Source organism: Mesoplodon bidens, assembly GCF_964165515.1.
Source record: "Mesoplodon bidens genome assembly, chromosome: 5".
In the NCBI taxonomy this organism is placed as follows: domain Eukaryota; kingdom Metazoa; phylum Chordata; class Mammalia; order Artiodactyla; family Ziphiidae; genus Mesoplodon; species Mesoplodon bidens.
Genome location: NC_138161.1, coordinates 114,577,503 through 114,590,047, shown reverse-complemented (window position 1 = coordinate 114,590,047; position 12,545 = coordinate 114,577,503). Strand labels below are relative to the sequence as shown.

Below are 12,545 nucleotides of genomic sequence, written 5' to 3'. Positions count from 1 at the left end.
ATTAAGAGCTCAGATTGGGTGGGTGGGTGACAGGGGTGTGAGGGGCTCTCCCATTTCTCAGGCCCCTGTGATGCCCTTCATCACAGCATTTCTCATCCCTTTTGGCCCAGAACTGCTCTGGAACTCGTGTGGGTTGTTCTCGGGCCACTACCCTCTGTTACTGACCTGCTTTCGGAACTTCATCCAGGTGCAGGTGATGGGCTGGGTGCCGGCCACTTTACCAAACAGCTCCACAGGCTCTCCTGCACGCACCTTTTGGTCCTCAGGAAACTGGATGATCTGAGGGGGCACGGCTGGGGGAGGACAAGGGAGAGAGTGAGCTCCGAGGAGGAGGGAGCCTCAGACATTCTAATCTCATTCGACGCTGCCAGCCACATTGGTCTGTTGCTCCTCTCTCACCTTCTGGAACCTTCAGGGTAAGGCTGAGCAGTGACCACTGCTTCAGACACCTGGGCTGACAGATCTGCTAGGTTTGTTGGTCTCTTGATCCTGATTCCCTCAGAAGTGACCCACACAATTTACAAGGCATGATTCTCCGTTCGTTGGTTGTTCTGGAATTTGTGCCTTACCCTAATTTTTTGAATCTGTGACCTTACTCCTTTATTAGTTACAAAGCATCTTGCCTTCTAACCTCCAAGTCACCCTGGCTGACAGGCTCAATATGGTTCACATCCTCAAATGTCTTTCCATGGAAAACAGACAGGGCTTCCTATAACAGGGACATACAGAGCAGAGCATGAAAACAGCACAAAGTGGATTATCTCTGTAAGGGGCAGACTGGAGGACAGAGAGGTGAGCAGGATTTCACAGAAGGGATGGGAAAGTCACCAGTATCATGTAATGCTGTCTATACCAGGGAAGCAGGAGAAAAGGCAAGTAGTGGAAGGGGAGGGGGTGGGGCAAGGCGTACAGAGACTCTCGGGGAAATTTCAGCCTGAATAATGCAGAGCTTGAATCGGGGAGCAGGGTGGGACCACATCCCCAGTGGTCAGTCTAGCAGAGCAAAGGGTAAACCCCTCATGGCAGATGACTCCCTCGCCCGCAAATGTTGCTGTGACCAATTACCTGCCTTCGGAGGTGTCTTGGGGGCAGGTTTCTTTTTCACGGTTGCATCACCTGAAACAAAGAAGTTCACAGGTTATTTTCTGTTATTATTTTTTTTTTTTACAAGGCTTCTGAATCCTAGGAGGGCATAGTCTTATCCACTGGCCCCTCATCCAGATAGAGCCCTCCCTTGGATATGTCTTTCTGGAGACCTTGCAGTCTCACGTGGACAACCTCATCAGCGAATGAATATCACTTCTTAACAGGGCCTCTGGAGGGGTCCCTGGAGCCTCCAGGGAGATAAAAACTCTGAAAAACGCTTAAGTTTCCATTGTCCATTTCAATGATGATAACCCCAAACTCACTGACTCTTCTCTTACCCTAACTTTCAGGAAACTCATAAGGGAAATTATGTCAGATAAACTGACTAAATTTAGTCCTTGGTGTGGATCCAAGGGTCTCAGGCTTCCTTTGGGTCACAGACTGTGGACTGTGGCTTTTATTTTTTTTTAATGTTTGTTGAATGGATCAATGAATGAACAAACAAATAAATGAACAAACCAATGGTCTCCTTCATTCTTACCCCCCACCCCCCATTCTCCAAATAACTCACATAAGAAAAATGACCCAAACAGACCAGTTTTGCCACACAAACCTATTCATTTGTCTAAATAGCAATATGGTGAATATGTAAAAATATCCTCAGCTATCTTCATAGCTTAGTTTCATATTTTTTTCAGGTCTTTGCTCAAAAGTCATCTAACATACTTATCCAAGTGAAATGAAAACCTACATGCACACAGACACCTGTATATGAATGTGTGTAGTGGGTATATTTGTGATTGCCAAAAACTAGAAGTTATCCAAATGTCCTTCAACTGGAGAATGAATGAACTGTGGTACATTCATACAAGGAAATACCACTCATCAATAAAAAGGAACAAACTTCTGATATACACAACATGAATGAATCTCAATGATTCACCTTTCTCTTCTGCTAAAAGAAGCCAGACTCAAAGGCTGTGTACTGTATAATTCTATTTGTAGGACATTTTAGAAAAGGCAAAACTCTAGGGACAGAGAAAAGGTGGGTGGGGAGGGGTTGACTACTAAGGGGCATAGGACATATTTTAAGGTGTAGAAACCATATCTTGGTCGTGGTGGTAGTTACAGGACTATACGCATTTGTCAAGAACTGTGCAACAGAAAGGGTGAATTTTACTGTAGGTAAATTATAATATGAAAAACGGGAAAGAGTTGCTTAACCAATGAGATCCTCCTTAACCACACTATATCAAATAGCTGTGGTTTTATAATAGATTGTCCTTGTTCTTAGGAAATATATACTGAAGTATTGAGGTATAGAGGATACCACATGTGCAACTTACTTTCAAACTGTTCATAAACAATAATGTGTACGTATGTATGTATACGTGTATATGTGTTTGTGAAGAGGTAGAATGAAAGAGAGGTTGAGAAATAGAGGAAGAGAAGGCGAGAGAACATATGACAAAGCAAAAATGATAAAACATTAATATTTGAAGAATGTGAATGAAGGGTATGCAAGAAATATTTGTACTATTTTTGCAACTTTTCCATAGTTCTGAAATTATTTCAAAATAAAAGTTAAACAGAAAGTTAAACAATGTTTTATCCAGCCAACATGATGTAGGTGTTCAAATGAGGGACAAAGAGAAAGCAGCGTCTGTTGAGGAGACGGCTGGGAGGTGGGACACAGGGTAGACCTGAGGACTCGAGATGATCTGACCTGGAGAGAAGATCCCCACTGATCAGGAACAGAGTGACTCAGAGTAGAGAGTCAGGGTGATGTTTGGTGGAGGGTGGCTGGAGCACAGGGCTGGTTTCAGAGAGCAGTGGCACGAAGATGGCGTGACAATTTAAAGAAAATAAAAAATTCAGTTCCTCGGTCACATTAGTCACATTTCAAGTGCTCATAGCCATGCATGTTTAGTGGCTTCCATATTGTGTAGACAGAGAGCACTGTTATCATCACAGAAAGTTCTATTGGGCAGTGCTGGTCTAGAATGTCAAGTTTGAGAGTTAGGTCTCTGTCCTGAATAACAGGAAGTCCTGACACAAACAGCAATCCAACTGGGCTAGAGGACTCCTGGAGGTCTTTCCAGTTCCAGGGCACAAGAATATCCAATTAGGAGGCTATTGCCATACTCTTAGGAGAAACACATCAAGGTCCAGCCTTGGCAAAGGCAGCAGAAAATACAAATAAGAGATGGAAGAAAAGTTAAAAGAATTCCGGGGCTAAACAAGAGGGAGGAACAAAGATTTCTCAGGGACTTCTTGCTTGAATAAATGGGAAAAATTTTATCGATGGAACGTGGAATCTAGGAGTGAAAGATGAGGAGTTTGGCTTGGCTCAAGAGAATGTGGTCGATGAAAGAGTTTAATCTGTGTATTGGCTAGAAGCCCAGGATCAGAATTCTAGAGATAGTTGGTGGAAGCTGAACGAGAAAGATTTCAGGATCCAACATGCAATCATTAATGGAAACTGTGAGGATGGGTCAGTTCTTTGGGGAAAATAGTACAGTGAAAGATGAGAAAGGGCCAGGGTCTGATCTTAGGTGATGCTCTCAGGGAGGAGCGGGGCTGAAGGAGAGGGGCTGTGGAAGGACGGTCCCTGAAACCCAGGGTGGAGGAGGATGGGCGCTGGGAAGATACGACCAGCATCAGGTGATGGGTGGTATTTGAGAGGGCAGGTTCTGTGGGATGGTGGGGTCAGAAGTTGCTCTAGAGTAGATTCTCAAGGAAACAGCTAGGGAGTCAACTAATCCATCAAGAATTCTGGAGGTGAAAGGGACAAAGAGAAGCAGGGTGAAGAAGAGGAAATGTCAAGCTAACGTTTCTTCTAAGGTGAGAGAGAAGAGAACAGGTGTGAAAGCAGAAGGCTAGGACTAGGTGGCGAGGGAGAGCCCAGAGACGCTGGCAGGGAAGAGCCTGGGAAAGCCAGATCCCTTGGGAGTGGGTACTGGATGGGATACGGAACCCTCAGAATTGGCTGAGCCACAAAACCCCTGCTCCCCTGCATCCAGGGCAGCTGGAAGGGAGACGGCACAATTGGAAGAGAGCAGCTCTCAAGGGAAGGAAAGAGGGGTTCCTACCAGAGCCAGGATCTGACCTCCTGGGAGGGAGGAAAGCCAACTCTTCAGAGGAACTGTGTGGAGGGCTGTTGTTATGGGCTGAGTGGTGTCCCCCACAGTTCATATGTTGAAGCCCTAGTCCCCAATACCTCAGAATACGACTATATTTGGAGACAGGAACTTTAAAGAGGTGATTAAGTTAAAAGGAGGCTGTTAGGGTGGACCCTAATCCAAACCGACTGGTGTCCTTATAAGAACAGGAAATTTGGGCACACGGAGAGACACCAGGGATGCACATGCAGAAAAAGGGCCGCGTGAGGCAAGAAGCCTGCCACCTGCAGGCCAAGGAGAGAGGCCTCAGGAGAAACCAAACCTGCCGACACCTGATCTCGGACTTCCAGCCTCCAGAATCGTGAGACAATACATTTCTGATGTTTAGGTCACCCAGTCTGCGGTAGTTTGTTATGGCAGCCCTAGCACACTGCAGCTGTGGATGAGCTCTGGGGGCAAGGAAGGAGGGTGCCAGCCCCTGGAGGGTTGGGCTAGGAGTTAATCAGAAGGCAAGCAAGGGCACAAAGTGAAAGCAGATGACTCCAAAGTGCCCCCCTATACTATTCTTGGGGGCTCTGGGTAAGCCTACCAGGCCAGAAGTAGAGCCTGAACTAATAGCAATATTTCTATGTTATAGTTAAATAAGATTGAAGGCCAAAATTTTATGGTAGTTCTACAAATCTCGAGCGCCTCCTGCTTGAATTGGTTAGCATTTGAAACTGGTTTGGTTCCTATCAGTAACAACTATTTGAAACATTAACAATGTTCTGTATCCTATTCTATACATATTTTATAGGACCATCTGCTGAAATCCATTAATTGCCTTCTGGGCTTAGGAGAACATATTTAATGGATTAGAAAGCAGAGTCACTGGATTCGAAACCTGGTTTCTCGTAGAGAGCTAGACTCAGCAAGTTGAGTTTCTAACCTATGATGTCATCATCCTCTTTCTCATTGGGTTCTTACCCCAAGCAAACACAAGCAGGGCACTTCACGTTGCTTCCATTTCATGCAGAAGGAGATGGATCTGAATAAAAGTTAGATGACTTGCTGGGTTTATAAAACGACATGTGGCCAAGTTAGAAACAGGACTTAACCCTCTTGCTGCCCAGTGTGTGGCTGCTTTCCTCCTGTTTCCTCTTGACTCCAGCTGACCCTCAGCTCCATCCTCAAATCAGGTCCTTGAAACCTTTCTCTGTCCCTTTGCAGAAATGCAGTGGGTGTAGGCTCTGGCACCGGACTTGGGTTTGAATACTGCCCTGTTACTTCCTAAGCTGTGTGACTTATAGCCTGTTATTTCACCTCTTGGAGCTTCAGTTTCCTCATTCAAAGAATGTGGGAAGAATAAATAAAATTTGTTGTAAAGAATTAAGCTACATTGTAAAGAAGGTATAGCAATAAAGTGCAAGCTCTAACACCAGCCCTACCACCCATTCACCTTTCTTCCCCAAACACATCCCCAGAGGATTGCTCTGTACTTTTCTTCACCTGTTTAGTCTCCACACTGTTGGTCGGGTCAGCTTTATACCTACACGAGGTCGCTCATGCTGCACCTGAAGCTCCTGCCCCAGTTCACGTCCTCAGTAGAGGGAAAATTCTTGCTGGTCCAGATGCCCAAGCTCTCAGTACTTCTTGGGTCACTAACTAGTTTCTTCTCCTCTGGGTGCACCCTTCTTATTATCTTATTATTGCTGTCAGCCCTTTGTCTCTCACCCTCTTCTCCAGCACCCCAAACTTTCTGTGCTAGCCATTGTCAGAGAGGAGTATCACAGAAGGAAAATAAAATCCAACCCTCTTTGCAAACCCCAGACACAGGGTGAGGCAAGGAGGGCAGAGTGTCCTCCCTCTCCTCGCCACTGGGTCTGTCCCTCTCCCAGACAGTCAGCCCTAGGTGGCACACCCCTCCTGGTACAGCACTGCTCCCCAAACTCTAACTCCACAAACTTCTCTGAGTTCCTCTTTTTTATCCCTCTTTCTGCTGCCCTCATTTTTCCTGGAGCCCAGACCTCTCTCCTGGGCCCACCCATACATCCCACTACCTGACACCATCTCCCTAGGCACATACCACAAACCCAACACATCCAAAACCAAATCCAGCTTCTTCTTCCCATACTGCTTCTCATCCCCATTTCTCCCAAGGCCCCCTCCCTGCCCATATCCGGTCACGAACTGGCATCCTTCAATTCCATCAACAAGATAACCTCCTTGGTCCCACTTCCACATCCCTGCTGTCACCATTCTAGTCCTAACTGTACCACCTCCTAGACTTCTGGTCCCGTGTCCCCACACTAATATATCCATCACTCAGTGGCCAAAATGGTCTTTCTCAAACGCACGTCTGATGTCACTCCACTGTTGAAACCTCTCCAGTGGCTGCCCACTGCCTCTTAGGATCAAGTCCAATTCACCAGACAAGGGCCTTCAAGATTTGTCCCCGACTTTCATCCCCAGCCTTCTTTCTAACTCTTGGGGAACACCCTCACCCATGCCCTGTATGCTCAATGTCAGTGGTTCTCAAAATCTAGCGTGCATGATGATTACCCGGGAGACTTGCTGAAAACACAGATTCCTGACCTTCCTGGGGTGTGGATGTTGCTGGTTCCTGTGCCAGCTTCTGGGGAGACTGCTCTGTACTCTACACTGAAGGCCTTTCAGTTTCTGCAATGCCAGGATTTTGTTGTCAACTCTTTGCTGACTCTTGCACATTCTGGGACAGGTCTCAGCTCACACATCACTGTTGCCAGGTTGGGTTCCATGCCCCTCCAAGGCAGTTCAATCAGTAGTCGTCACAAGGCACTGCAATTGCAGAAACCTGCCCCCAACGCGCATATACCCCAGCAAGCTCCCTGGGGACAGGAATGGGGCCCATCCTGTTCATTTTCTGTATCCCCAGTATGTAGCTCAGTACCTGGCACAGGCTTGAAAACAGCTCTTAAAGGAATAAATGGAACCCCCGAGAATCTCTGTTAACATGGGAATTCCCGAGAATACTCCAACCCCCCCCGGGCTCTGATGCTCAGAGATAAAGCCCATTGGCTTGAATCCTTGTGCAACTTTCCACAAAGAGAAGGTCCCTTGCTCTGTTACCAGTTAGATCAAAGCTGCCAGGTGCTGGGCCTTCCACCCCAGACAGGGGACTGAGGCTGGAAGAAGTGAAGCAGCCCAATAAAAACATCACAAATCAAAACACTGAATTTAGAAGGTTCCTGGGAAACATGGGGCTGGGCTGGGAAGGCTGGCCTCCAATTGTCTGGGTAATCCATCTTCTGCTTTTGCCCCAGCCTGCCCCCACCCACCTAGTCCTGGCCTCATGAACCTTCCTCTGCCCTGGGATGGCAGAGGTCGGCACCCCACAGAAGTTTCCAGACTGCTCAATCTGAAGACACATGAGTCCCTCTCTCCAGTGATCTCCGGAAAGATCAGAGAGAGCAATTGGGAGATATTTACAGAGCCTGAAGGCGGGTCTTACAGCTTCAAAAGGGTCTGAGATAATGGAAAGCCAAAGGGAACTGGGGAGGTGGCATGAACAGCCTAGGGTACAGGGAGGTCCCTGGATCTCTGCCTCTCTGGGGACATTTCCTTTTTTAGGTAGCTAGCTAAAAATAGACATCAAACCCTTCACAATTCCCAAAATCAGCATTAACTCTCTGCCACAAGCTCCTGAAGGGGACTCGGGTTGGGTGACGTGTGGAGGGAGAGCACCCAACCTGCAGGGCTGTGTCAGAACAGGAAGGTGGAGGTGAGGACCTGGGGATGGAAGGCTGAATCTCACTGTCCTGCACTGGGGGAGGCTCAGGGCTCCAGGAGACTTGAAAACCCCCCAACAATGTCTCTCTCCCTCCCCCCACACATATTAGGCCCTTTCCAACCCCTCCTTACAAACCTGTGGAAAACTATTAGTCATTTTCCCAGAATGAACATCTCTGGGCAAATTTCCTATACACATCCCCTCATAGCAAAGGCTGTCACGTAAGAAGATTCCAGAGGAACACTGCTCCTCTTGTTACTGCAAACACCCAGCCCTGAGCCCCCAGGGCACAGAACATCAGGACAGTTGTGAAAGAGGCAGCCCAGCATGGCCAGGACAGCAGTGTCAGTGTTGCTTGATGGGCATCCTCCAGGCCCTCCCCTGGGAGGACCCACCTGCCATTGAACTGGCTTGTGGGAGACAAGGGAAGAGCTGGGAGGATCTGGAGGTGGCAGCCCAGGAGTGGAAGCACAGGTCCACATGCATGGTGGGGTGGAGGGTGGCATGACCACCGTCACTCTTCAGAGACCAGTATTTTGGTTGGGAGTAACCAGGAGTTGGTGCCAGCTTTCAAAGACATTCATTGAAACAGCCCCACTTCTCTCCCAGGGTCCCATATATTTCCCTGTCAAGCAAGTCTTGATGTCAAGTCTTAACCTCTCCAGCATTTCCTTCCAGCCCTCTGAATCCCGGAGAGAGTTTGATCAAAAGGAAGATTTGATGCCGGAGAAAATCTTCTGGATAACTGGACACTGCTTTTGATATCCAAAGATGTTTTCAAGGTGACTGACTTTTGGGTTCAGAGAGAGACACATACAGGAGACCAAGGCAAAGATATCTAAGAGCATCATAATCTGGGATAGTAGTCAGTGAGGTCAAAGTGACCGATATCAGAGGTGAAGCTCAAGGCCAAGGCCAGGCATGGAATATAAAGTGGTGTTCCACCTGCATCCTTCCCAGATCCCAGAAGCAGGGGAACTCATAAATACATTTGAAAAGTGAAATACCTATTATATCCCTACTTCACACCAGGCACTGAAATTTCAGAGATGGACAGGCACTGGTTCCTGTCCCCTAGTTGTAAAAGCACCTTGTGGATGTTCCTCTATCTCTTTTCTAAAAGACCGTCAGCTTTACGGACTGATAGGAGGAAGCCCTGAGCCTGTTATCGCACTGGCAGTGCCTCTCCGTATTTTCTCAAACCATCCTTCAGCCCCATCAATGCCTCTCTCACACAAAATTCCAGTCAGATCCCCTCCAGCTGGACACGCTAAGCCTGGACTCTATGCATATGGCCTCCTCCCCATCAGGATATCTCTGCTGCTGTGTGTTCACGCTTGCTGGAGCTTCCACCCTTCATGTACCAGATGATACAAAGGGTGTTGGCCAACCCCACCTGTGCTGTATCACTCCAAAGAAGAGCATTCTATTGAATGTCTTGATGTCAGAGATGGAAAAGGCCTGGGGGGTCAGTCGGAGAAAGTCCCCATTTGACAGTTGCAGAGCGAGGAAGGGCTCTGACTAAGGCCACATGTTCAATTAGAGGCAGAACCAAGACGTTCATTTCCTGCTCTCCAGCCCAGGGGCTTGTTTGGCTATGCCCTGTGCCTGAGCACTGCTCCACCGGCCACAGTAAATGGGCATCTGGAGGGCCAACAAGGAAGGGTATTGCCGTCTACCCACGCCCCCCATCCCCATCACAGGTGGGGATACTTCTCCCCCAGGCCCACGCACGTCTCTCTTGTTCTCTCTCCAAAGGTGGGAGACGACCCACTCTGGGCTGGAGGAGTGCATAAAGTTTTCCAGGAGTGCTGAGACTGAGTTCCCATCAAGATGGGGGAAAGCAGCCATAAAGGATACTGGGACAATTGACAAAAATTGAATATGGGACCGTGGGTTAAACAGTATCGGTTCAATGTTAAATGTCCTGATTTTAATAATTGCATTGTGGTTATGTTCTTAGGAGATACACAGTAGATATTTAGAGGTCAAGGGCATGATGTCTCTATTTGTAAATGGTATATATATGTCTATATGATGAATGGTGAATATATATGAACAGATATAGTGTATATATAGTATATATACAGTGTATACAGATACATAGATATGAATATTTGATGAATGGTGTATATATATATACACAGAGAATGACAAGACAATGGAACAAAATGCAAATAATTGATGAATCTAAGTAAAGGGTGTACAAGAGTTTCTTGTGTTATTCTTGCACCTTTTCTGTAAATTTGAAATTATATCAAAATAAAGTTAGAAAAAAATTCCCATTGAGAGGCATGCAGCAAAGACCCTGACAGGTCTCAAGATCCAGGGAAGCATGCTGGCTGTCACACTCTTCTCCCCCCAGCTCTGATGGCAGACCTCTGTCCCCGCTGGTGGACAGTGTCCACTGTGTGGACAGCACAAGGGATGGCCCTGAGACTATGGAAGGCACAGGGTGGCGTGGGAGGAACGGAGATCAGGGTTGCCCTCACAGTGCCCACATGTAACTAGCTGTGAGCTGTGAGACTCTGGGCAAGACAGTTTAGTTCTCTAAGACTCAGATTTGCTCATCTGTAAAATGGGAACAACTATTTGTAGCTCAGTTGAATAAGACTAGCCTGAATTGACATAGATTGAGTGGCTAAGATTATGCCTGTTGCATGGGTGTTCAAAAAACTCTTGTTTTGTGTTGGGCAGGTGACTGAATCGGGGGCCCTCACGATAGTACCTGTGCATTCCTCCCTCCAGTCTCCCCTCACGAGAGGAGTGTTACAGTTCCTCCTCAACCAAACCACATTCCTCTCCTCTTTCATAACCTGGCCTAGCGTTTCCCTCATCCCAAAACCTTCCCAGATGACCCCCTCCTCACTTCTGTTCTTGTGAGTTGGTGTCTGTCAGGTTAACTTGTACTCTCGTCAGTTTTCTCTCATCTGGCCCCTTGGGTTTGGGCAAATCCGCTTGGCTTTTCCCTCATGCTCCCCAGAGCTAGGCAGCAGTGGTGCCCCCAGGGGCTCTCAGGCCAGTGTGGACAAGCACCATCCACTTTCACGCCTGACAGCTCCCTCACAGGACCAAACATCTGAGCTGGGGAGGGGAGGGCATGCAGACAGGGATCTGGCCGCCATCTATTTGACAAGGAAACCACTCAGCCTTCCCTCGGTCACTGGAGGAAAGATGGATTTCCTGGTTAGCTTAGGTACTTCCCAGCCCTTGATGAAAATGAACACACATACACAGCCAGACCACTCAGCAACATGAGAATCTGGGCTTTCTCATGGAATCAGAGATGTCTGGGACTGGGGACAGCAATGCCGAGAGAAAAAGGCAAGTTGCAGAGGTGTACAGACTGCATAATTCCATTTCTGTGAGAAAAAAGTCCAACTGAAATATTTGCATGTGTATATGTGAATATTCAGAAAAAAGTAATTGTGAATATATTTGAGGAGGTGAGTGAAATTAGGGCTAAGATGAAAGAGGGCTTTCACATTGTACTTGGTAAACTTCTGTACTAGTTAAAATGTTTCAACAAGAAGGCATGCATATTTAACTTATGTAATTGACAAATCATATAAATTATCCCCCAAAGTGAGAAAAGAACTGGGGATGCAGACCTAAAAGACACCCCTTTCATTCCCTATCTCTGGGCAGCTGCCTTCTCAGGAGCCTCCTGGGAAGGAAGCCCCACAGTGGTACACAGGCACCCAGGAAACTGCAGGTTTCGAAGGAAAGATGCTGCTAATGTTCTCAGTGCCCCAGGGAGTGACAGGCTGGGATGATGGGGGCCAGGAGGCATGGGCCGGCAGAGGTATTCAACATGGCCATTACTATACATAGAGACACACACTTCCATTCTTTTGGGAGTAAGACATCTGTCTGTAACTCCCACGTGAAGGCTTTCTACACAGAGTGAAATTCCCCTTCAGCAGACAAGCAGTGTCAGCTGGAGGTGATGCAGTCACGAGTGTGTTTGCCACAGAGATGAAGCACTTGCAGCTGCCCCCCACCCCGAGCAGCACTGCCCACTGAGCCCCCTTCTCTGTACCCTTCGGAGGGGAAAGAACCATGGCGCCCAGACTCCACCAGAGCATCTTGCTCTCTCCCTAAAGGCAGGTGATGGAAATGCCCTGAGGACCTGGGCCGGGGGGCCCGCGGTGGTTCCACATTTAATGGAGTTAGTAGAGTTAGACCCAGTTCTGCTTCTCAAGACCAGTGGTGCCAGGGCACCTGGCTTCCCTCTGGACAGTTGGTTTCCAGCCTGGCTGACAGCACCTTGGAATGGCCCAGGAGCGTAAACATACACTGAAGCCGGGATCCCACTGCCAGAGATTCTAATCTAATTAGTCTGGGGTGCAGCAGGGAGCAGTGGTTTTAAATGCTCCCCAGGTGAATCTAACATGCAGCCAGGGTTGAGAGCCCCTGCCCTGGAACTGCATGATGACAACTTGGCTGGGGTTTTCCACAGCCTTCTCTTCTCCAGGGCAAAGAGCCCAGGGTCTGCTCACTGCCTCCAGTTTGTTTTTCTCTTTCACGGCTCTCCTCTGACCCCCCACCTCACTTCCCTCGGGATCGCACTGGAATAGATGTGCCAG

The 12,545-nt window shown here is 47.8% G+C and overlaps 1 protein-coding gene across 5 annotated transcripts in view; it reads right to left on the bottom strand.

Moving 5' to 3' along the window:
• MYLK (myosin light chain kinase) overlaps positions 1-12,545 on the bottom strand; it is a 294,914-nt gene that overhangs the window by 49,019 nt on the left and 233,350 nt on the right. For all 5 annotated transcript variants that reach the window (XM_081235669.1, XM_081235665.1, XM_081235666.1 and 2 more), the window contains 2 exons: positions 1,066-1,116; positions 166-293 (listed from right to left, as the gene is read on the bottom strand). In XM_081235669.1, the coding sequence (XP_081091795.1) occupies positions 166-293; positions 1,066-1,116 (179 nt within the window). The remainder of the gene's footprint in view (positions 1-165; positions 294-1,065; positions 1,117-12,545) is intronic.